Consider the following 27087-nt stretch of genomic DNA (forward strand, 5'->3'; position numbering starts at 1 on the left):
TCTTTCCCCGAAATTCCAACACTTTTGGGCTAGGTTTCAAACCCCACTTCAGCTGACATAGGAGGAGCCAAAAAGATGAAAAAGAGAGTGGACCCTTCCAAACCTATTTCCCGCTTTCCCATTTCTCGTCCAGGCCTGGTACTAAACAACGGCCAGCAACAGACAATGCATAAATTCTGTGGTGATTAGGGAACTTTGACAAGAGATGCTCGCAAGGTTCGAAAAGGTGTTCGATGAGTGAAATATGGTGGAAACCCGGCGAAGGTCGAGTGAATTTGATGTGCAGTTCATGGGATCTCAGGATAAAGCGATCAATAACTGGGAAGCCTATCCTCTTCCAATTTCGGAAGGAGTCGTGGTAAGTTAGCTTTTGATTTTTTCTTTGAGTACTAAATCTTGGGTTATTTCCAGGGTTTAATTCAAATTTCTATGTATCCGTCCATTGGATAAGTTAAACCTTGTTATCTCAACTTGTAATTGGAAATGCAATCTTCACTTCTCTTCTTTCCTGATAGTCTTTATTTTGTTTTCTTTTCTCTTTTGTACAGTCCCTTTTTAATGCATGGTTTCAATGATGTGTCATGCATAAGGAGTCGCCGGCCTAGTCTTGATACATCAATGTGAAATAGTAATACAGGAAATTGAGTGTGATGGCGGAGGGGAATAGATGATGAAGGAGGCTTTTTTGAAAGAAATCAGTAAAGAGTTAAATTCAATTTGAGGAAACCCAAGCCTAACTTGAATTGAACACAGAGGCAATCAATCATAGGGATGAGGAGAATTGTCTCGGAAAACAAAAATAAGTGTACCAATTTAGGAAGCCCCGCTCAGGGAAGAGATAAATTGAAATTTGTTGCTTTGAATACAAAGAGATTTTCGCATGGTCAAATATATGACCATGCCAGGTTCTTAAGCACGATCTGGGTCCACAAATTGCCGGTTAATTACGGGAATGCTCGCCTAGTCCAAGCAGAAGTTGAGGAAATTCAAAACAGATATCGAATTTGAAAATCAAGAAGAGGTTACAAGCACTTGGAGCCGAAGGTCATACGAGTTACTCGAATACCCTACTGGTATAAGCTAATGTTTGGTGCCTGTACCAAAGGAAGGAATGGGAAGACCAGAGTGTGTGATTGAATTACCGTGAATCTCAATAAGGCGAGCCCGAAAGAATAAACTTCCCACTTCCAAACCCATCCATATATTGATTGACAATTGTGCCAAACATAGACTTGCTTCCTTCAGTGGATGTTACGCCGGGCTATCACAGATTCTGAATGGATGAGGAGGATGCAGAAAGATAGCATTCATCACACCTTGGGGAACGTATTGTTACAGGGTCATGCCATTCGGGTTGAAGGAACGCAGGGGCAACGTATATGAGGGCATGGACTACCATGTTCAATGACATGCTACATCAGGAAATCGAGTCAATGTGGACGCGTGATCATAAGTCGGAGGAAACAATGTACCAATGTTAGGGATTTGAGGAAATTCTTCACAGAGACTCTGCAGTACAACCTCAGCTTAAATCCAGCAAAATGTGCTGTTTGGAGTCCATCGGGGAAGTTAATCGGGATTTCGTGGTAAGTCGGCGCGGGTATCGAATTAAGACTCGCTCAAAATATCAAAGCCCATCAAAGGGTTACCACCGCCAAGGAACAAGAAAGATGTGATGAGTTTTACTTGGCAGGTTGAATACATTCAGCAGGGTTCATTTGCCCAGCTTACGAATACTTGTGAACCCATTTTCAAGTTGTTAAAGAGAATAAAGATTGCTGCGGTCATATGGCGGCAGAATAGTCAAGACAGCCATTTGATAAGATCCAGAAAGATACTTTGGCTAGGAACCACCAGATAAAGTTTGTCCCAGCCAGACCAGAAGGCCCCTGAATCCTTACCTGACTGTGTTAGACAATTCGTTGGTTGTGTACTGGGGCAGCATGACATCACGGGAAGGAAAAGAGCAGGCGATTTACTACCCTCAGCAAGCAAGTTCACATCATATGAGGTAAATAACACTCAACTCGAGAGGACGTGTTTGTGCTCTACCTGGGTAGCGCCAAAAAGTTGAAACATTACTTGTCGCACTACACTACCTTACCTCATCTCTACGGATTGGACCCATTGAAGTATATTTTTCAAAAGCCCATGGCCCACGGGGAGGCTGGCTAAATGGGCACAATCCTGCTTACGGACATTTGATATTGCCTACGTCGCGGGACCGCTATGAAAGCACAGGCACTGGCTGATCATCTGGCTGAGAATTACCGTAGATGACGAATATTGAGCTTGAAAACATACTTCCGGACGAGGAGGTTAATGGCATGTTTGATAGAATTAGACAGGTCGAGAAAGCCTGGATGGAAACTGTTCTTTGATGGAGCTGCCAATGCTAAGGGTGTCGGAGTAGGGCAGTAACTGATTTCTGAGACAGGGGCAAACTACCTGTCACTGCTCAACTTCGTTTATATCACCAACAACATTGGCTGAGTACGAAGCCCTGTAATCCCTGGGACATGAGACTGGCATAGACACTGGGATGTTCAGGAAATCGTGGTCATGGGTAGATTCGGATCTTCTTGTACACCAGATTCAGGGCAGAGTGGGAAAACGAGACTTGAAAGCTTATACCATACGGCAGTGCTTGTATGAACTTTGTTCAACATGGTTTCAGTCAATAGATTCAAACACATCTCCAAGGATGCACAATGAGGTTGCTGACGCTTTGGCACCTTGGCATCAATGTTGCATCAGTCCAGGACAAGGCTTACGTGGATCCAACATATCAGGTTCGAGATCAGCATGCCTATTGTAGTGGTGAGGAAGAATTATTGATGTGTTGAGCCATGGTTCCATGGACATAAAGAGTATTCTTCGGATGGGATATACCCGACACAGGTAAGGGGATCAAAAGAGAGCAATTCGACGCTTGGCAAGCGGGTTTTTCTTTAGTGGAGGAGTGTTGTACAAGAGAACTCCAGCATCTGGGGTTATTGAGGATGCATTTAGATGCCAGGACAGGCTACAGTTATCATGGCTGAGGTACATGCGGGAGTTTGCGGACCTATAATGAGTGGATACATATTGGCAAAAGAAGATCTCGAGCAGGCGTATTATTGGTTACCATGGAACAACATTGCAATCAGTTTCCGTGCGCAAATAGTCATTCAATTGTTCAGATACATGGAGATTTGATGCATTCTCGCCCTCGGAATTGCATACAATGTCTGCACCATGGCCTTCGGTTGCCTGGGGAATGGATGTTATTCGGACCGATTGAGCTAGCAGGCATTCAAATGGACATAGATTCATTGTTGGTAGCTATTTGATTCATTTCACTAAATGGGTGGAGAGCAAAACCTTTCAAATCTGTGACTAAGAAGGCAGTCGTCGATTTCGTGCATTCATATCATATGCCGGTTTGGGCTCCCAAAGGTAATTCATCACAGATAATCGGTGCAAATCTCAATAGTTCATTTGAATGGCCGAGACATGTCAGCAGTTTTAAGATCATTGCACCGACTCCACTCCATAATCAGTCCTAGCAAAATTGGAGGCAGTCGAGCAGCTAACAAGAACATCAAGAAATACTTCGGAAGATGGTAGAGGGTCCAGGCCAATGGCATAAAAAGTTGCCATTTTGCTCTGCTTTAGGTTTATGCACTTACCGTCCGCACTCAAATGGATCGACCCCTTACTCATTGGTATAGGAACTGAGGGCCGATAATACCCGCAGAGCTTGAGATCCCGTCCCTTCCGAATTAAATTGCTGAGCAGAATTTGATTGATGATGAATGGGTTAAAAACCCGCTTGGAAACAATGAGTCTGATTGGAGGAGAAATGACTGCATCGGTTATTGTCATGGTCAGTTATACAACAGAAAATGCAAGAGCATATAACAAGAAGGTGCGTCCACGTAAGTTGGAAGTAGGAGTGTGCTGAGACGTATCCTACCTCATTGGGCTGAGGCCAAAAGGAAAGTTCGCCCCAAACTAGGCAGGGCATTTGTTGTAACCAGAGTGTTGTCCAATTGGCGCTTTATTATCTAACGGACGATAGAAGGGAATGTGTAGGAGATGGCTATCAATTCGATTGACAGTCAGAGATATTATTATGATTTTCCTTTATCTTTATGTACCTGATTGTTATTCGGCGTATTTTGAGATGAACTGATGAAGCATTTGTTTCGGCTATCTAAACCATTTATCCCTTGTTTTACCCCTTTTGAGCCCTAATTACACTTTTCTTGCATTACCCCTCTTTCGGAATCAATAATTCAAGTCGTAAGGCCCGAGCAAGGAAAGAGAATGGAGAAACAAGAGAAAACAGTGAAAAAAAAAAGAAGAGAGAAGAAAAAGAAAAATAAAAAAGAAAAAAAACGAAGAAAAAGAAACGAAAAATAAGAAAGAAAAGAAAAGCAAAAGAAAAGTGAAAGGAAAAAAAACAACAGTTGAAGAAAAGGTAAAGAATCGCAACAATGGAACGTAGTCTTCTTCAACTACGGTTTTGACTTGATCCGAAAAGGGTACGTAGGCAGCCCTCACGAGTTTCAGTCCATAACAAAAGAAAAATCACAAAATAATCCCCGGGAAGGAAACTGGGGCAGAAGTTATGGTTGTTTGCATGAGATATGATTCGAAGTTTGTAATATCGCGACCCACTTTTTTGAATTATTTGAGCTTCTATACCTTGCCTTTCTTAAACCCATCCAAAAGCCACATTACGTCCAAAGAAGACTTACTTATCAAATCTTAAGGGGAAATGTCAATACAAGCAGGTAAATGATTTTTTGTTGGGGACAACACTCCGGTGCCAGAAGGGAGAATGATGAAAATGAAGATCTTATTGTGAAAACCCTCATGGGACCGTAAAAGCGAAGTGAGTTAGAGGATATTAGAAATGAGAGAGTCTTATTGGTGGAAAACCCCACGGGCACTGCAAGGCGAAGTGAGGTTGAGAGATATTATTGTGAAAACCATCATGGCACGTAAGGCGAACATGATGGTCTTCAAATGTTGCAAATAAGGAAGTCTGTAGTTGAAAGGTTGGTTTGGAACATGTGAAGAAAGCAAGGTATTTGGGTTTTTGTTAAAAGTCGGGCGTGAAGTGATGAGGCAACGGAATATGGTAAGTAAACAATTGATTGGTTGGACAGACTAGGTTGGGATCAAAGGCATTGGCAACGATTCAACGGAATCAGCCTTTCCACTCAGATAAGTTTCTTGTTCATTCTTCTCTTTCATTACCACTCATGCATTTCCAAAGTTTTCACTATCCTCAACCCCGAGGTCATTGCATTTCATTCTCTTGAAATCTTGTCTATAAGACGCTTTAGGTAGTTCTATTCAAAACACAAAGAAGGGTGTCAAAGCTAACTACAGCTTCCCAGTTGGGTGCACAACAAGTTGACATGTCAAAAAGGGAGTAAAACATGAAGGATCAATAAAATCAGTGGAATAATTCAGACGTTTGCAAGGAAAGCAAGTTCACAGGAAAGGAACAGGAACACCAAACAGTAATTGAAGCAAAACATTGTGGGTAATCGAGATTTGAGGGTTGAAAGTCAACTGGAAAAATCGTTGACAAGTCAAACAAGTCCAGGAAAGCAAAGTCAGGGTTTGAAGGTCGGGAAGTGGGAGCATGGCCAACAAGAATGCCAGCAGCTAACTCCACCATTTTACATTAACATTTTTTTCTTTGATTTGAAACAAGGGCAGAAATTTCTTCGTTGCTATTTTGCTTGCAATTTTCAGGGCGCCCACCTGGAGGGAACAAGGGATACTTTTCAGTCGCCCACCTGGAGAACAAGGGGGAATTACTTTTTTCAAAGTTCAGCAATCAGGCGCCCACCTGAAAAAAACAAGGGAATACTTTCAAAGTTCAGCAATCAGGCACCCACCTGAAGAACATAGGGAATACTTTTTCAAGTTTCAGCAATCAGGCGCCAACTGGAGAACAAGGGAATACATTTCAAAGTTTCAGCAATCAGGCGCCACCTGGAGAAACAAGGGAATACTTTTTCAAAGTTTTAGCAATCGAGGCGCCCACCTGGAAGAACAAGGGAATACTTTTCAAAGTTTTAGCAATCCAGGCGCCCACCGAAAAACAAGGGAATACTTTTCAAAGTTCAGCATCAGGCGCCCACACTGGAGAACAGGGAATATTTTTTCAGTTTCAGCAAACAGGCTGCCCACCTGGAGAACAAGGGAATATTTCAAGTTTTAGCAATCAGGCGCCCACCTGGAAAAACAAGGGAATACTTATTCAATGTTCAGCAAATAGGCGCCACCTGAAGAACAAGGCGCATTACTTTTCAAAGTTTTAGCAATTCAGGCGCCCACCTGGAGAACAAGGGAATACATTTCAAGTTTCAGCCAATCAGGTGCCCACCTGGCGAGAACAAGGGAATACATTTCAAAGTTCTAGCAATCAGGCGCCCAACTTGGAGAACAAGGGAAGATAGTTTTCCAAATTCTCGGCGGTTAAGCATTCACTCGAAGAATGGCAGAACTTCTCCGATCACATCGTCAAGCGGAAACCAACGAGTGATCACCACCCGGAAGGATCTACAAGTTCAAGGCAACAAAGAACCGCAAGATAAGAAAGAGAATCAGATAGGACTCCATGTACAATTCATAGATCAAATAGCTTAAGCTCCAGCTATCTATATATTTTATAACGGCGTGTAATAAGGAGGTCAGACAAGCGGTAGCAGCAGGATCAAACTCAGTAGTAGAAATACGAGACCTCTTGGCGTAGTCCAGCCTACCACGCACCTCCGAGCTTTACACCTGACTCTGATTCCTTTTAGCACAAGGCAATATGTAGGACCTCATAAGACAGGTACGGTAAACACTTTCAACCTAGCCCATCAACATCGGAATCATGTGGGCAGACGAGGCAACCAAATCAGTTCAATCATCCTGACTCAAACTTGTCTTGCACGAAAAATTCTTCGCGTTTCCGCGGCCAAGAGGCGGCACCATGATGAAGCACGTGGATCATTGCGGCCGAAGCTAATTCCACAAAATTTCAACACAAAATAACCATATTTTCTAGTATATTTATCTATATTTGTGAGATTTTGTGGCATTCTTAATAGCGTAATTGTTGCATTGTCAACGTTGCCTGCATTTTTAATCAACATATGAAAATACCACAACCAATATGCATTGGCATATTAGGATATAAAATGAATTCAACAATTTATAAGTATTAATTACGTTTTAGAATAAAACTGAAAGAAAATATCGCAAGAAAATAGATTTCATTTGCAAAATCTATTTATTAAGCATTCTGTCTAATTTAACCACCTAGAGATCACCAAAATTCTTGCGGAGCTTTAAATAAGGTTAATTAGGCTCTCTCGCTTGTTTATAGACATTTTATAAAAATCACGAAAAATAAATAAAATACATAAAATACCAAAAAAAAGGGCCGAATAAAGAACAAACCATTAAAAAATTGGTCTTAAATTGGAAGAACCAACCGAAAATTTGGGCCAAAATCATGTTAGCCCAAACAAATTCCACGTCCAAGCAGCACGCCCTGGCCCGATTCCAATATGCCCAGTGATTCAAACGCGTCGTTTTGAACGTAGATAATCACGAGCCATCAGTCTCACCCAAATGCCGAGCCTGGCCCACGATTGACTCGTCAAAACTGAAGTAAAAACTGTTCCGAATTATTACAGAAAATTCAAAAACCAAAATTACAATCTTCCTACGTAAACCCTGTAGCAAATGTTCCCACCGCCTTCCTCTGCTCGATCCATCCGACATGGCGCGTCAACGGCCGATAAATCGCGCGCGGCGGCGATGCTCCGATGACCAGCAAAAAACACCATGACTCCGCTCGTCAATCCCCCTGATACCAAAACCACTGCCCACTCAGTCGCTCCGCAAATTCAATACGCCAATGCACGTCGAAATATTCCATCGACACCTCTTCCTGGCCAAGTCACAAAACTCACCCGAAACTGAGCCGAAATTCGTACCAATATAATTAGTCCCTCATCCCATCCCTCATCATAATCCTAACCAAGAATCTATTCGAATATTTGCAAGAAGCTCTCGAATTATTAAAGATCTCTAGACTGCAGAAAAACCAATAGCCTACAGAAATTATTGAGGGATTTTGGAACCGCCGTAACACGCACTGACACGCCAATTTCACCTACATGTGTGTTCTGTAAAACACGCGATTAGGGATATTAGTGTCAAGAATCTGGAGGATCAAACAAATGGCCGCAGAGTTTCCGCCATGCGTTCAGATCGAACGTTGCTCTGATTCAGTTACTTTCGCTGATTACTTCAAACCATATTTTTGAATTCTCTATTTGAGAGCCGTATCTGCTAAGATAGTTTTACGATTTGAGCTTTGTTTGCCGATTCTCAATTGATTAGAAGATCTTGTGTGCTTGTGTTAGTTAGCAAATTAAATCAGTAATCTAAATCAGTATTAATTAGAATTCGTATTAACAGTTCCATTTTAGGGTTAATTAAGTTTTATGATTGTTAAATGACTCTTCGTGGCAGGTACTGTTAATCAGTCTTCAGTAATTGGTTTAAATTTATATCCAAGTACGGTTCGTAATTCTGTAGTAGCTTAGTTGACCAGAGCGTCACATAGCAATTTGTTAGTTCTGGTTTAGGCTTGCGATATTCACGACTTAGCGTTTAATTGTGCAAATTCAATTTCGGTGAGATTCTTATTATAGGCCTAATCAGCTGAACACTAGAATAGATGACAGCCAATTACAGAAGGGTTTGGATCCGGCCAGTAAAGTCTCAGGAGGTAAATCAGTAAGTGATGGTCATATTAGGTATATTTAGTCACTTAGGTTAATAAGAAGTGGGCACAGCTATTTATTATGTATTTAATGGTTAATATCTCTTGGAATGGGGTTAAGTGACATAGAAATCAGGATTAGTCAATCAAGATACTCAGAACCTATTTTAGGATGGACTCGTATAGTGAGCGTAGTTCTGTTATAAGATCTACAGCGTGAAAATAACACGGGGTAAACACATGAAATTCAGAAATAGGGAACTAAGAGTCTATAATATATATAAATATGAGACCCTAAAAATATCACCTATATATATATAGGCAAACTATTGCTCATGGTTTGCGTTTCTACTTGATATATATATGTATTAGGAGACTCATAATCTAATCCCAGTCCAGAATGGCATTTCATTATTATATACATGTATGGAAGACTCCATATCAGAATAAGTACATCAGGTACTATACTATATTATGCAATTAGGATCACTTAAAACAAGATAGTGTGTTAGCGAGTATGTAATTGCTACACTACTAAATATAATAAGAGGATTATTAATATAAATCACGCCGCATTATTGGTAGTATCTCAATTTAATACTATTATGTCGCCTACATAAGTTGTTGACTCGCTCAGATATGGTCGTAATCTATCATCGCAACCCTTCTCATTAGACTGGCTGTGTGCGGAGTTTGAGTCATGTTAATGGGTTTCTAAACGCTGCATCCTGGGCTGGTTGAAAACTGTCACTGTTGCTGATCTTTTTCCTTTTCTTATTTGCATTTACCATAGTACACGTTGTTATATCTGACCCCTCTGTAACTCTAAGCTTGAAATGGATAAAATATTCAAATCTGTTTGATCCTTTGAAGTATGCTACTGGGATTGGTGTGTGTTAAATATGTTACCCGGTAGTAAAATAGGCATAATCATCGCGGCCATGAGTGTGATAAAATCAGATTTGTATATATGCAGACCTTGGAATTATAATCTGGATCTTTGGCACTGTTTAGGACTATAATGTGATTTATCAGCTGTGATTTTGACTAGTTTTATTTCAGTATAGCCCTTTGGTAAAAGTAGAAAATCTGGACGATTTGTATCTATATTTGATTTAGAAAGCAGTGTTTCGATTTTAATCTCAGAGCTAAATGTGTTTGTCGTCACGCTAGTCGATGAATGTCACCAATCGCATGTTGTTGTTGAAACCAGTAGTTTAATGAAAATTACGTGCATCATTAACTGGATTAATTGAATAAAACTGATTTACTCGTGACTATCTATGAAATCAAGTAGTCTTGACTTCATTTGTAATGGGGTTCAAAAAATAGATTTATGATTAGTGAAAACTGGAGGTTTGGGCCCATATTAGCAACTGGAAGTACCCAGGCCATGGCTTTAATTCAAATTGGGCCAAAGGTAATAACAACAACCAAAACCAGGCAGATTCAAAAATTAACCCAACTGGGCTCGCTGGCTGCTTCAATTCTACACTAAAGCCCAGAATTGCTGAATTAGGAGTAAATGCAAGATTCACGATTAATGTTAAAAAATTTACAGCATGATTAATTAACATTCTGTTACTTATTTTGACAAAGTGAGTAGAAAATTGTAGCCACCTTAAGAGTAGCCGTTAATAAAAATGATGAGATGAAGCCTCACCAAAATAAAAATGCAAAATGCGGGCCCTCAATAAATGCTACGTACATTTGGAATCGGAGGACCATTTAGCAAATTTCACGACCTTCCCTAAAGTTGAAAAGTTAGATGCTTTAGGCGCGTATTTTAATAAATTTACCTTCCTAAATACGGGTGCACATTTATGTGACCCAAATCCAAATCTCGACGAAGTCAGATGAAGTTAACAATCACGGGTGCATTGGTGCGACGTGATTCAAGACGCATTTTCACGACGTTGCAAGTCTCATAATAAAAAATATATAATAAAGCGGTTTAAAACAAAGGGCACATAGGTTAGAATATGTTTTAAAATCAGATAAAAGCAAATACAACAGGTTGATGCGACGTGCTAGAACCACGGAACCCGGGAATGCCTAACACCTTCTCCCGGGTTAACAGAATTCCTTACTCGGATTTCTGGTTCGCAGGCTGTTAACAGAGTCATAACTTCTCTTCGGGTTTCAGCCGTGACTTGGGACACCATTAATTCCCAAGTGACGACTTTTGAATTATTAATAATAAATCCCGTTCCGATTGTCCTTTAATGGAAAAATCCTTTACACCCTAGCGGGTTAGGTAATTAGGAGGACTGTGACAATTATCACATCGTTCCCACTGCCGAGAGGTTGGAGATTGGTGTGAGTTGCTTGCATTTACCACTCACAAAACCTAACTTGTTCTTTACGGATAAGCCACGAAGAAACATTACAGTCTCCAAGATCTATACCCTATCCCATCGAGTGGAACATAACAAGCATCGCACCAGGATTGTCGGATAGATGCAGATACAGGGGATCACTTGGGTCATTCCCGTGCTCGGAGACGACGACAATCGTACTAGCATTAGTCGCATCTTATTGGTCGGTAATAGCCATTAGAACGCATTATTAGTTTGATTATTGATAGGGGAAAAACAATCGCAACCAAAACTTTTGGGAGTTCTGTGCGGGTAGATTACTGACGTACGAAGAACTGATCGAATTGGGGTAAATCGATCAAATTAGGTCATAAAATCATAAAAGAGAAAGGATTAAGGAAGTGAGTGAGAAAGAAACGAGAAGGATTAACCTTGCTCTGAATACCATGACAAGGTTGTGAATGGACTAGCTTAGTGAAGCTCAATTTCAGCTCTTATGGCTGAATCTGGGAAGCTTCTGAAGAGTCCTGAGTGAAGAGAGAGAGAGGAGAGAGAGAGATGAGAGAGGAGAGAGAGAGGAAGATGAAAGCACAAGAAGAATGCTTTGATAAAGAATGAAGCTCAATTGGTGTTGAATCTATTACAGTAACATATATACACGCAGAGAGAGTGAGAGATGTACACCTTAACCACTAACTGGTGCCAGGTGTATCCTAACTAACTAACCAATCAAACTCTACTTTAACTAACATACAAATATATATATATATATATATATATATATATATATATATATATATATATATATATATATAGAAGAATAAATACAATCTCAATAGAGGGTATATGTGACATTCCAAACGAATCTCATATCGACAAAACACGGGAAAAATGCTAGGTATATAAGTAAACAAGCCTTAAATTCTAATAACATGTTTTAAAATTGTGCGTACCTACGTCTAAAACGAACAACATCATTAGTGGATTGGATTGTTATACTAATTTCTATAAAAATAATAACAGAAAGTCAGAATTCTTAAGTTAAGTTTCATTTCCTCGATATCACTTCAAAATACTCCACTACTTTGCTACACTAGTGTGTTTTTACGATTTCCTTGTCTTGTTCTATTTTTAAAATTACATAGCAAAGAAAAGCACTGCTAAAGCAAAAGAGCGTAAAGCATAAAAGGTAAAAAGAAAAAGAAGAAGTGGATAAAAGCGAATTAAAATATAGGAAAAACAGTTGTCACGTGATAGCTTGATCCAGCTGGATTACCAAATTTTCCAGCTCGCTCTTTCTTGGTCTGCAGCCATATATATCTCACGAGACTTTTGTGTGTCCACTAACTAGCTAGCCTAGGATGCTTCTCTGTTATTTGAAATTAATAATTAAATGGATAGGAAAAAGTTTATCACTACTGCTCTATCATTTTAAGACATAGGTTTTGAACTTCATAAATCAGTGTAAAATGCTACAAATTTTATGATCCCTATATGAGGATGAATTAAAAATAATTACATTACTTTTTTCACTCTTGAAATCTTTATTTTTTTTATTTGTAAGTTATAGATTAAAATATAAAGTGTACTTTTGATATGTTCCACATATTTGGATTTAAACAAATACTACATATTTTAAGATTTTATTTAGCCATATATTGCTATATTAAAAAAAATTAAGACTGCTCACTCACATTTCTCAATACTCTTTTTGCTTTTTTCTCGCCATATTTCCACACACGTTTCCCAATAACTGCCTCTTATTATCCAGCCTGTAACCAGTAGCCTTTTATTTCTTTTTCTTTTTCTCAAAGTAGCAGTAGTCTCAACGTCTCAAATTCTATACTTTCTAAATTCCCAACATACCCTTTACTTTTTTGGTCACTTGTGTTACCTTCATATGGTCCTGCCCACCCACTTTTTGGAGAAAATAGAACTCTCTCAATGACTTTATGGACCAAAAGCATATGCTGTAACTAAGCTGTAATGTCTTTTGTTCTCTACCTATCTAATTTTTCATCCTCACCTAAAAGTATAATACGTTTGATTTTAGCAAATGTCATTTTCTCAGCAAGCTCCTCCATGTCCAGTTTTAATACACATCTTCATCTTCACAGGAAAATTTAACATTTAAATAATGTAACCCCAAATGACTCTCTCACTGTCCTATATAAATACCTCCCATTCCTCCCAATTTATCTCATCACTTATCTGAATACACACAGCTCCTTTCTTGCTCTACTCAGTACTCTTTAAACTTGTATACAAACCAGCAATGGCTGCTTCCCATTTAATTTTGAAACTCTTTCTTGTGATTTCTTCCTTTAATTTGTGCTTTGCTTCAAGAAAGCTCACTGCTTTAGTCCAAGAACCACAAGGTCAACTATTGCAGTACCACAAAGGTGCACTTCTTTCCGGCAAAATCTCTGTTAATCTGATTTGGTATGGCAAATTCAAGCCATCCCAAAGAGCCATTGTCTCTGACTTCATCACTTCCCTTTCTTCTTCCACTCCATCTAAAGCCGATCCATCTGTAGCCAAATGGTGGAAGACCACTGAAAAATACTATCATCTCGCCAATTCCAAAAAATCCCTTTCACTCTATTTGGGCAAGCAAGTGCTAGTCGAAAATTATTCCTTAGGAAAATCACTGGCCCAGAAACAAATTGTACAATTGGCATCAAAGGGTGAACAAAAAGATGCCATTAACATTGTTTTGACCGCCTCTGATGTTGCAGTCGATGGATTCTGTGTCAATCGCTGTGGAACCCATGGGTCTTCTAAAGGTGCGATTATTAGGGGCAAGACTTACAAATTTGCTTATATCTGGGTTGGTAACTCAGAGACTCAATGTGCTGGCTATTGCGCTTGGCCATTCCACCAGCCCATTTACGGACCACAGAGCCCACCCCTGGTTGCACCAAACAACGATGTGGGTGTTGACGGAATGGTGATTAACTTGGCTAGCTTATTGGCTGGGACCGCAACGAACCCATTTGGAAATGGATATTACCAGGGAGAGGCAGATGCACCATTGGAAGCTGCATCTGCTTGTCCTGGTGTATATGCTAAGGGTGCTTACCCTGGCTATGCTGGAGATTTGTTGGTGGACAAGACTACAGGTGCAAGCTACAATGCACATGGTACAAATGGAAGGAAATACGTGCTTCCTGCTCTATACGATCCTTCTACATCTACATGTTCAACTTTGGTCTAGAAAATCGATCGCTGTAGACTAGAGGGTTACTATTGTACACGAAGCTAATCTAGTGTAGTGAATACTGTAATTTTTGATTCATTCATTTGTTTGAGGCTTAAAATTAAAAAAGCAAATTGCTTCGGTTTGCTTTCACAAACATCTTTGTCCAATTCTTTTTATTCTCAATGCTTTCAGCCATTTTACTGTTTCATTGGGCAATTTAATTTCAAAAGCGTAATCCTTAGAAGTAGTATTTCACAATGCACCTAAAAGAACAATATCCCAATTGGGGTACAGTTACCAGAGCCTGCTCTGTAGTCATTATGACTTTGCTTCACCTCCTGTCTATTAAATAATTCATTTTGTAACGATTTAATTTAGTTACTTCCTCAGTCTCAATTTATTTGATGCTAATTGACCCGACACACTTTATGAAAGAAAGAAAGATTTTGAAAATCGTTATCTGAAAATATGTCCAAAGTATCTCATGTTCACGTAGGGTTCAGGGAAGGGGCACACCTGTGTAGGTAGGCTACATTGATGCTGATTCCACGGCTCAAATCGAGACACATAGGTCACAAAGAGACAGCTTTACCATCACTCTAAGTAGGCAGCTTTACCATTACTCTAAGTAGGCGTTTGGACATAAGAATTGTAAAATTCCAAAAAATGGTGAAAAATTTGTGAAAATGGTATTTGAAATTTAGAGTTGTGTTTGGACATAAATTTCAGTTTGGGTTGTGTTTGAAGTTTTGTGAGTGATTTGAGTGAAAATTTTGAAAAACAACTTTTTGGAATTTTTTAAATTTTCGAAAATTTTCAAAATGCATCTTCAAGTGAAAATTGGAAATTTTATGAACAAACGTTGATTTAAAAAAGTAAATTTTTTTGGAAAAAAAGGAAAAAAAAATTATGTCCAATCGGGCTCTAAGACTTCCCTTCTATGCTTGGGTAAATTTCACAAACGGTCATATAATTATGACTGTTTTTCAGCAAAATCATAGTTTTTTCTCACACAAATTATAAAAATTTAACTAATTCGCAGAAAAATCATAGTGACCGGGAAGCACTATTTTCCAGTAGTACTTTCTTATTCCGTATCTTTTTTGTTTTTATTTTTAATCTAATAAATATAACCTAATTAAAATAGAAAAACAATAATCTTAGCCAGTCCCCAAAAATAATAGCCGGTAAAATAGGTAGTTTACCTCCTTTTTTTGAAGAATAGGTAGTTTTTCCAATTAAAGTGACATTAATCGAATGCGATTATTTATTTAGTTAGAGTCGCCACTTGGGATAATTGTTATGGTGTCCCAAGTCACCGGTTCATTTTAAAATCCCAAATCGAGGAAACTGACTCTGTTTTAAAGTCCACAAAAATTAGAAGACCCGGAAGGAATTATGTTAACCCAGGAGGAGGTGTGAGGCACTCCCGAATTCCGTGGTTTTAGTACGGTCGCTCAACTATTAATAATTGGCCTAATTATCTGATTTATTACATGTTTAAAGCCTTTTATGCGTTGCCGCTTCTATACCACTTTTAATTGTTTTTAAACAATTATGGAGTTTATTTAAACATGTCGAGGTGTCGCGCACTTGTTAATTTTTAGTACACATTGCATATCACGTCACGTGAAACGTACCCACGCTTTACACCATGTTTATTTTAATTATTTGAAGTTGGGGTCAAGTCGCGTGAACGCGCGCATGGGTTTGGGGTTATGTATCATGTCTATTCCTTCTTTGTTTTATTTTCAAAATTGACTACTTATCTTAACAGCACCTAATTTGAAACTAATTTGCAAAATTAACCCATTTAATTATTTTTCTAATAATTAACTATTTTTTAACTAATAATGCATGTAAAATGCCTAATGTATTTTTGTATTTTAGTGTTTTACAAATGTAATTAATTATGCAATTAAAATCTAAAAATGTAAAGATTAAAATATTTTTGTTATCTTTTAAGATTTAAAATGCACCAAACATAAATATGCACAAAATAAATCAAGTAAAATTTAGAAAAAGTCCTAAAATTCTATAAAATAACTAAAAGCTATTTTTTGAAGTTTTCTAGGAGTAATTTATATATGGGGCAAAAATTACTTACTCATAGCTGCCCCTCTTTGCTCGGAGACATGACGAGTTTTTGGGCAAAGATAAAGCGAGCAATTACGAGCAATTTTTGCCTGTTTGACATTCCATGAGTAGCATTTTAAAAAGGTTTGACCGAACCTTGCTTCTGAGGTTGCCTACATATCCTTGGCTATAAAGGAATCAGGTCAGTATAGTTCTAAAAATTTTGGTAGCTGGGACTACCGGGAAGTTGTGATTTTGATGTTGTTGGTGCTGTTACCGCTTGCTGAACTCCTTATTCCACCAAGAGTCATAAATGAAAAGAAACTAAACAAGCCTATCAATTATGAGTTACAAGATTCCTATCTATAAATCTTCTGGAACTTGATCTTGAGTCTTGACTGGTTTTCATGCAGATTCTGATATGAAACTTGATGCTTGCTAGCTGCAGGTTCTAGTTCATTCTTCTATGACTTCATATGATCAGAACGAGACATGTAATGCTCGCGACTTCGGTCATGTATCGAGTAGTCCACATCTGTTCATCCGCTTCTGCATTTTGGATTCATTTCTTTTCTTTTCTTTATTCTGGATCGAGACTTCTTTTTCATCATCTCGAACCCTATGCTTCGAGGTACAACTTGCTCAGGCACAAACAAACGAATGAAATTTTCTCTACTAGGTAAATTTCGAGAGTTATTTTGTAACAAAACTCTATACTACTTCATTAGAGAAAGCAATAAAAGGCCAGGATTGATGTACCCTAGGAAAACATGATTCTTTAGGAATGATGTACCCTGATTGTCTAAATGGTGCCTCAACTAAGGACTGGTGTACCTTAAGTTGGAAAACACAGCTAGGGATTGGTGTACCCTATACTGGTAAGGAGACTAGGGAGTGAAGACCCTATATTTGAAATAACATCAACTAGGGAGTGGAGACCCTATGTCTAACATAACGTCAACTAGGGAGTGGAGATCCTATATTGGAAAAGGAGACTAGGGAGTGGAGACCCTATGTCTAAAATAAAATCAACTAGGGAATGGAGACCCTATGTTGGAAAAGGAGAGTAGGGAGTGGAGACCCTATGTCTTTGATAAAATCAACTAGGGAGTGGAGACCCTATGTTGGAAAAGAAGACTATGGAGTGGAGACCCTATGTCCAAAATAAAATCAACTAGGGAGTAGAGACCCTATGTTGGAAAAGAAGACTAGGGAGTGGAGACCCTATGTTTAAAATAAAATCAACTAGGGAGTGGAGACCCTATGTTGGAAAAGAGACTAGGGAGTGGAGACGCTATATTTAAAATAAAATCAACCTAGGGAGTGGATAGTTGGAAAAGAGAATTTAAACTAGCAAAGTACGGGTAATATAATAAAGAAGGTTATAATGCTACTTGGCATATACAATAACACTCTCTCAAACTGAACAAAACGCTCCCAAAATCCGGAATCTCATGAATCACAAGCTAAAGAAAATACATAGTGTTCTAACTCCATAAGTCTAGACAAAAGAAAATACAGGGAGTCTATAGCTAAAGGAAGAATAGAGAGGGACTTCTAGGTCTGCGGAAGCGGCAGATATATCTCGAAGTCTTTGAGTCGCCTCGCCTCATGGATAGTATGGCTGAGCAGAAGAACCTGGATCTACACACGAAAAACATGTGCAGGAAAGGGCATGAGTACACCACAACGGTACCCAGTAAGTGCCAAGCCTAACCTCAATCGAGTAGTGACGAGGAAGGTCAGGGCCCTACTGGTTATAAATATAACAAGGTAACACTATATAAAACATGATAGTATAATTTAAGATGCTAACAGTCAAATAAAGATGGAATCTCAGAAAGGAAATAACTCAGTGAGCAGTGATAGCAACAGGGGATCTCCCAGGATAACGTCCTGTAGTCCCAAACGTAAATGTGCAGAGGATCTCCCGGGATACTGTCCCGTAGTCCAAAAGTAAATAGCCAGTATAGGGGGATCTCCCAGGATACCATCCCGTAGTTCCAAATATAAATGTGCAGGGGGATCTCCCGGGATACCGATCCGTAGTCCCAAAGTAAACATGCAGGGGGATCTCCCGGGATACCGTCCCGTAGTCCCAAAGTAAACACACAACAGTCTCAAGGAAGAAATCTACAGTTCTATCCAAGTTCGTATCAAGAAAACAGGAAAATTCTACTCTAAACATGCTACACAGAATCCAAGTAAGCAGTTAAAACAGAGAAAACAGTTAAGTCACATAAGCATGCTTTCCTAAGCCTAACAAGAACTTCAAATACAAATATTGCTCAATTAAAAGAAAACACAAAATATTTACTTAATGAAAACGGGGCTTTTCAATAATTAGCACGTGTACGCACTCGTCACCTCACGTACACGACATTCATATAACAACAATGCCAAAATCCTAAGGGGAGTTCCCCCACACAAGATTAGGCAAGCCACTTACCTCGAACAAAGCTCAATCAATTCGAAATCACGCTCTTGCCACTAGTATCCAGCTCCGAGTGGCCGAAATCTAATCAAATCAATTTCATAATATAAATATAATAACAAATAACGAGTTTAGCTAAAGGAATCGAAGCTAAGTCAAGAAAATAAGAAAAAAAACGCCCAAAAATCCTCCCCGGGCCCACGTCTCGAAATTGGGTAAAAATTACGGATTATGAACACCCATTCACTCACGAGTTCACTCATACAAAAATCATCCCAATCCGACACCAAATTCGCGTTCAAAACTCAGATTTTCCATTGGGGAACTTTTCCTCCATTTCCAAACTTTTACCCTTAGATGATAAAACTAACAATAGATTAATGTATTAGAACCAAACTAGAGTTAGAATTCATTACCCAATAGTTCTCCTTCAAAATCTCTCAAGAAATTGCTTTCCACCAAGCTCCAATTCGATTTTAGAAGTTATGAACTCAAACCCTCGATTTTTCATATTTTTGCCCCGCGATTTCCGCTTCTGCGAGGGGTCCACCGCATCTGCGGTCCCACTCCTGCGACTCCTACTCTGCACCTGCGGAATTTCATTAAATGACCAGATTTTGCACCTGCGCTCCTTTACTCGGAGATGTGGTTCTGCTTCAGCGGTCCTTGAGCCGCATCTGCGATAATCGATTTCCAAGCCACAGACTGCATCTGCGGTTGGCTAACCGCTTCTGCGACGCCGCACTTGCGGTCCAAACTCCGCAGTTGCGAAACCACCAGGTTCAGCAAGTTCAGCAATTGCCTAAGTCCAATTCAACTTCAGTTAAGTATCCGAAACTCACCCGAGGCCCCCGGGACCTCAACCAAATATGCCAACTAGTCCTAAAACATCATACGAACTTAGTCCAACCCTCAAAACACATCAAACAACGCTAAAATCACGAATCACCCTCCAATCCAAGCCTAACAAACTTGAAATCTCAAGAATTCTACAACCGATGCCAAAACCAACCAAACCATGTCTGATTGACCCCAAGTTTTGCACACAAGTCACATTCAACACTACAGAACTATTCCAACTTTCAAAATCGGATTCCGATCCCGATATCAAAATTTCACTATCGATTCGGAAACTTCAAAAATTCAACTTTCGGCATTTCAAGCCTAAATAAGCTACCGACCTCCAAAACGCAATCTGAACACGCCTCTAAGCCCGAAATCACCGAACAGAGCTAACGGAATCGACAAAATTCTATTCCGAAGCCGTCTTCACACTATTCCAACTACGGTTCAATTTCTAAAGCTTAAGCTCTCATTTAGGGACTAAGTGTTCCAAAATACTCCGAAACCCAAAACGAATCTTCCCGGCATACCACAATAGCAAAAATAAACACGGGGAAAGTAGTTAATAGGGGATCGGGGTGTAAATTCTCAAAACGACCGGCCGGGTCGTACCAGACCTTATGTCTAAATAAAATCAACTAGGGGTGGAGACCCTAGGGAGTGGAGATCCTATTTCTATAAAAATCAACTAGGGAGTGGAGACCCTATGTCTAAAATAACATCAACTAGGGAGTGGAGACCCTATGTTGAAAAATGAGACGAGGGAATCGAGACCTTATGTCCATGATTTTGAACTTTCTTTCTTTTCTTTCTTCTTTTTTATTATGACAATGAGTAAAATGCTGGAAAGAATTTGGAGTAGACTTCCCTTTTTGGAGTTGTTGCTATTGCAGAGCTATTTTTGTCTCCGCGCGATTTCTTTTTGGTTGCACCTGCTTCTTGCAAGGTTACTTTGGGACAAAGAACAATTTGTCAGTTTGAAACGGTGTTTGGTTTTGTGGCGTTTAATGTTTCAGTCACCTGATCTCGGCCCGACTTCTTTGATGATGATTTCAACTACAATTGGTTGTTTCCTGGATACCGATTGCATTTCTGGCCCCGAGAACCTTTGGCTTTTCCAAACATTGCCATAACGGTCGGTCACGTGGGACTTAACCTTTTTTCTTCAACTTTATTTTGCCTTTGTAGGCCTTTGACTTGTCACAGCCATAAATCCAACTAGTCGTGATGGCACCTAACGCCAATACGCTAGGTAAGCCAATTGACAATAAACCAATTCCAATGAAATTTAATAAGACAAATAAATAGAAGAAAATATTTTAATCTTATACATTTCCCAAGGACTGGTAGTATAAATCATGAGCTTCTAGGATTAGAATTTATAAAGCTGGTATGAAACAAATATATCATCTGTTCGAAATGTACATAAACAGATTCTTATAAATCTAAGGCTACTATGAACAAGAGGTAGCTACAACTGGATCGCAAGCACGTCTTCAAATCCAGCTCCCATCGAACACAACTGCAACAGCATCCAACATCTGCACTCAAGCTGCAAATGTGTAGTATGAGTATAACCGACCCCATGTACTCAATAAGTAACAAACCTAATGTCACGACCCTAAACCCGGACCCGATCGTGATGGCGCCTCTCGTGAAGACAAGGCCAACCGACACACTTCCAATCCATTTTAAGCAATTAAAATAATAAATATTAAGTCTTTAACAGAATAAAATCCCAAAATAAGGTAAACAATACAGTTTGCAGAATAAAACACAGCCCGACATCGGGGTGTCACCAGAGAATGCACTAGGCTGGGAATCGCCGGGCAGAGCTACCTAGTGAATCTCTGAAATCTGCTGGACAGCTCTCAACCCAGCAAGCAGGACCTGTAGCGCCCGAATCTGCACACAGGGGTGCGGGGAGTAAAGTGAGTACTCCAACTCAGTGAGTAATAACCATAAATGAAGACTGAGCAACACAAAATCACGTTAAACACAACAATAAGCTATAAAAGGCAAAATAAAATCAGTAAATGCAATTAAACAGTGTAATCTCATAAAGCATCTTTTAAGCAGTTAAACAAATAAAGGAAAAGCAGCTAGAAAAGGTAAACATATAAAAACCGCCCCTCGGGCACAATAACAAACGAATCAGCCCCTCGGGCAATAACATAGAACAATACCAGCCCCTCGGGCTCTATCTCATATCACAATGGGTACCCGTGCTCACTGGGGGTGTACAGACTCCGGGAGGGGCCCCTTACGGCCCAAGCGCAATATCAAGCCATCTCGTGGCATAATCACTAGGCTCTCGGCCTCATATCAACAAGCCACCTCGTGGCGTACAATCTCAGGCCCTCGGCCTCATAATCATAATCAGTGTATCAACGTTGCGGCATGCAGCCGACCCAAAAGTATCCTCACAACACAGGCCCTCGGCCTTACTAAGTCAGAATCTCATAAGCCACTCGGGCAACAGTAAAACATTATGCTCAGCTCAAAAATATCTTTTAAAATATCATTTAAGGTGTTTAAAACAGAGTAAACATGGCTGAGTTATGAAAACAGTAAAATATAGCATGACTGAGTACAAGTATAAAGTCAAAATGGTGAGGAAATGGCAGTAAAAATCCCCTAAGGGTCCAAACAGTTGGCACGAAGCCCAAATATGGCATTTAGCCCAAAACATGATAACATCTAGCAATTTGCAACCAAATACGCAGTAAAACAGTCATTCGGGATGGACTAATTCACATTTCCCAATGGTGCACGACCCCACGCTCGTCGTCTAGCATGTGTGTCACCTCAACATAGCCTAACGTTGTGTAATCCGGGGTTTCATACCCTCAGGACAACATTTAAAATCATTACCCACCTCAATCCGGCCCAAACTCTAGCTCGCTATGCCTTTGCCCCTCGAATCGGCCTCTGGATGCTCCAAATCTAAGCAAAATCAGAACGTAACCATCAAAATATGCTAAAGGGACAAAGCCCACTCGAAAACAATCGAAAAACAACGAAATTCCCAAAATTATACAAACCCGACACCCGGGACCACGTCTCGGAATTCGATAAATTTTACATCATTAGATTCCTTATCTCCCCACGAGTTCATACATATCAAAAGTTCCAATATCTGACCACAAATGGTCCCTTAAATCCTCAATCAAAGGCCTAAGTTTCCAAGTCCTAGTTTCCTCAAATTTTACCCTTAATTTCCCTTAATTACATCTCTTATCCGTGAATTAATACCATATAAACGAGTTTTCATAATCCAAAACCTTACCTCAATGAAGTCTCCTTGAATTCTCTCTTCAAAATCGCCCAAAACTCCAAAATTCGCGTTTAAAAAATGGTGAAACCCTCTGAAAATTGCGAAGGAAGAAATATATACATTCTGACCCAGGCTTTTCGCACCTGCGGTCCAGATATCGCACCTGCGTAACGCTTCTGCGGTCCCAAGTGCCGCACCTGCGGTTTCCACTTACTCGACCAATTTCTGCTTCTGCGGTTAAAACATCGCATCTGCGCCATCGCAGGTGCGCCTCCTAGATCGCTTCTGCGGTTTCAGCTAGCCTTCAACCTGGCCGCATCTGCGGCTCCCTTTTCGCTTCTGCGAGACCGCACCTGCGGTCACCTAGCCGCAGGTGCGGTTATGATAGCAAATTCCAACACTTCAGCTGCCAAACCAACTTCCAAACTTCCCGTCAACCATCCGAAATCATCCCGAGGCCCCCGAGACCTCAACCAAAAGTACAAACACATCATATACCACCATACAAACTTATACCAATATTCAAAACACTTCAAACAACATCGAATCAACCAAATCACATCGAATTCAAGCCTAAGGTTCTAAAATCTTCCGAATTCTGCTTTTGATCAAAAGGTATACCAAACCACGTCCGAATGACCTGAAATTTTGCACACACATCCCAAATGACACAACGGAGCTACTGCAACTTTCGGAATTCCATTCCGACCCCTATATCAAAATCTCACCTATCAACCGGAAAACGCCAAAATTCCATTTCCGCCAATTCAAGCCTAAATCTACTACGGACCTCCAAAACACATTCCGATCACGCTCCTAAGTCCCAAATCACCTCCCGAAGCTATCCGAACCATCGGAATTCACATCCGAGCCCTCTAACACATAAGTCAACATCCAATTGACTTTTCCAACTTAAGCTTTCTTAAAAGAGACTAAGTGTCTCAAACCTTACCAAAACCTTTCCGAACCCGAGCCAACCAACCCGATCATACATAGAACCGATAAACAAAGCAATATGAAGCAGAAATGGGGGAAACGGAGCGGTAACTCATGAAACGACCGACCGGGTCGTTACATCCTCCCCCTCTTTACCAAATGTTCGTCCTCGAACGAGTCAAGAGACATACCTGAAGCCTCAAATAGGTGAGGATATCTGCTTCGCATCTCTCGCTCGGTTTCTCAGGTAGCCTCCTCCACGGGCCGACCTCTCCACTGCACTTTCACTGATGCTATATCTTTTGATCTCAACTTCTGAACCTGACGCTCTAAAATAGCTGCTGGCTCCACATCATAGGTCAAATCACCATCTAACTGAACCGTGCTGAAATCCAGAACATGAGACGGATCCCCAATATACTTCCGGAGCATAGAAACATGAAATACCGGGTGCACACTCGACAAGCTGGGTGGTAAAGCAAGCTCATAAGCCACCTCCCCAATCCTCCGAAGTACCTCAAAAGGCCCAATGAATCGAGGACTCAATTTACCCTTCTTCCCAAATCTCATAACACCCTTCATGGGTGAAACCTTTAACAGAACCTTCTCACCAACCATGTAGGACACATCCCGAACCTTCCTGTCAGCATAGCTCTTTTGCCTCGACTGCGCAGTACGAAGCCTCTCCTGAATCACCTTCACCTTGTATAAAGCATCCTGCACCAAGTCTGTACCCAATAGCCTGGCCTCGCCCGATTCAAACTAGCCAATTGGAGATCTACACCGTCTCCCATACAAAGCCTCATATGGAGCCATCTGAATACTCGATTGGTAACTGTTGTTATAAACAAACTCTGCGAGCGGTAGAAACTGATCCCATGACCCTCCGAAATCAATGACACAAGCGCGTAGCATATCCTCTAATATCTGAATAGTGCGCTCGGGCTGCCCGTCCGTCTGAGGGTGAAAAGTTGTGCTCAACTCAACCTGAGTACCCAACTCTCGCTGTACAGACCTCCAAAATTGCAAAGTAAACTGAGTGCCCCTATCTGAAATGATGGAAACTGGGACACCATGCAAAAGAACAATCTCCCGGATATAGATCTCTGTCAACTGCTCTGAAGAATAGGTAGTACAGATAGGAATGAAGTGCGCGGACTTGGTCAGCCGATCCACAATCACCCAAATAGCATCGAACTTCTTCAAAGTCCGTAGGAGCCTAACTACAAAGTCCATGGTGATCTGCTCCCACTTCCACTCTGGAATATCCATCCGCTGAAGCAAGCCACCCTGTCTCTGATGCTCATATTTCACCTGCTGACAATTAAGACATCGAGCTACAAATCCCACGATGTCTTTCTTCATTCTCCTCCACCAATAATGCTGTCTCAAATCCTGATACATCTTCGCGGCACCTAGATGAATGGAATACCGCGAGTTATGGGCCTCCTACAGAATCAACTCCCGAAGCCCCTCTACATTGGGCACACATATCCGGCCCTCCATCCTCAACACCCCATCATCACCGATAGTCACATCTCTGGCATCATCATGCTGCACCCTGTACTTAAGGACAAGCAAATGAGGATCATCATACTGGCGCTCTCTGATGCGCTCATATAAGAAAGACCGAGAAATCACACAAGCCAATACCTGATCGGGCTCCGAAATATCCAACCTCACGAACCGATTGGCCAAGGCCTGAACATCAACCGCAAGAGGTCTCTCCCCAACTGGAATATATGCCAAACTCCCAATACTCACCGTCTTTCGGCTCAAAGCATCGGCCACCACATTGGCCTTCCCCGGGTGATACAAGATAGTAATGTCATAATTCTTTTGCAACTCCAACCACCTCCGCTGCCTCAAATTGAGATCCTTCTGCTTGAACAAGTGCTGGAGGCTACGATGATCAGTAAACACCTCACAAGACACACCATATAAATAATGCCTCCAAATCTTTAATGCATGTACAATGGCAGCCAACTCCAAATCATGAACAGGGTAGTTCTTCTCTTGAGGTTTCAACTGACGAGAAGCATAAGCAATAACTCTACCCTCCTGCATCAGAACACACCCAATACCAACTCTCGAAGCATCACAATACACGGTATAAGAACCTGAAGCTGATGGCAATACTAACACTGGAGCTGTGGTCAAAGCAGTCTTGAGCTTCTGGAAGCTCTCCTCACACTCATCAGACCACTGAAATGGAACACCCTTCTAAGTCAACTTGGTCAAGGGTGAGGCAATATATGAAAATCCCTGAACAAACCGGCGGTAATAACTCGCCAAACCAAGAAAACTGCGAATCTCTGTGGTTGAGGACGGTCTGGGCCAACTCTCAACCGCCTCTATCTTCTTCGGGTCAACCTGAATACCCTCGCTGGACACCACGTGCCCCAAGAAAGCCACTGAACTGAGCCAAAACTCATATTTGGAGAACTTTGCATAAAGCTTATCCTCTCTCAATCTTTGCAACACCACTCTCAAATGCTTCGCGTGCACCTCCTGACTACGTGAGCATACCAGAATATCATCAATGAAGACTATGACAAACGAGTCGAGATAAGGCTGGAACACGCTGTTCATCAGATGCATGAACGCTGCTGGGGCAATGGTCAGCCCGAAAGACATCACCAAGAACTCATAATGACCATATCGAGTCCTGAAAGCTATCTTAGGAATATCTGAGTCCCTGATCTTTAACTGGTGATAACCTGAACGGAGATTAATCTTGGAGAACATTCTCGCTCCCTGAAGCTGGTCAAACAAATCATCGATGTGAGGCAAAGGATACTTGTTCTTAATTGTTCCTTTGTTCAACTGCCTTTAATCAATGCACATTCTCATCGTGCGATCCTTCTTCTTCAGAAAAAGAACCGGCGCACCCTAAGGTGACACACTAGGACGAATGAACCCCTTGTCAAGGAGTTCCTGAAGCTGCTCTTTTAACTCCTTCAACTCCGCTAGTGCCATATGATACGGTGGAATAGAAATGGGTTGAGTGCCCGACACCAGATCAATACCAAAATCAATATCCCTGTCCGGTGGCATGCCCGGCAGGTCTGCAGGAAACACATCGGGGAAATCCCTCACAACAGGAACAGAATCAATACTGGGAGCCTCTACACTGACATCCCTCACAAAGGCTAAGTATGAAAGACAACCTTTCCCAACCATACACTGGGACTTCAAGAATGAGAT

The 27087-nt window shown here is 40.7% G+C and overlaps 1 protein-coding gene across 1 annotated transcript; it reads left to right on the top strand.

Annotated features, from left to right (window-relative positions):
* The first annotated feature begins 13217 nt into the window (after positions 1–13217).
* On the top strand, positions 13218–14519 carry LOC109210848 (protein EXORDIUM-like). The gene has a single exon (XM_019374320.1). It carries the CDS (start codon positions 13388–13390, stop codon positions 14327–14329), a length of 942 nt encoding a protein of 313 aa, XP_019229865.1. The 5' UTR covers positions 13218–13387; the 3' UTR covers positions 14330–14519.
* The last annotated feature ends 12568 nt before the right edge of the window (positions 14520–27087 follow it).

Source organism: Nicotiana attenuata, unplaced genomic scaffold, assembly GCF_001879085.1.
Source record: "Nicotiana attenuata strain UT unplaced genomic scaffold, NIATTr2, whole genome shotgun sequence".
Taxonomy (NCBI): Eukaryota; Viridiplantae; Streptophyta; class Magnoliopsida; order Solanales; family Solanaceae; genus Nicotiana; species Nicotiana attenuata.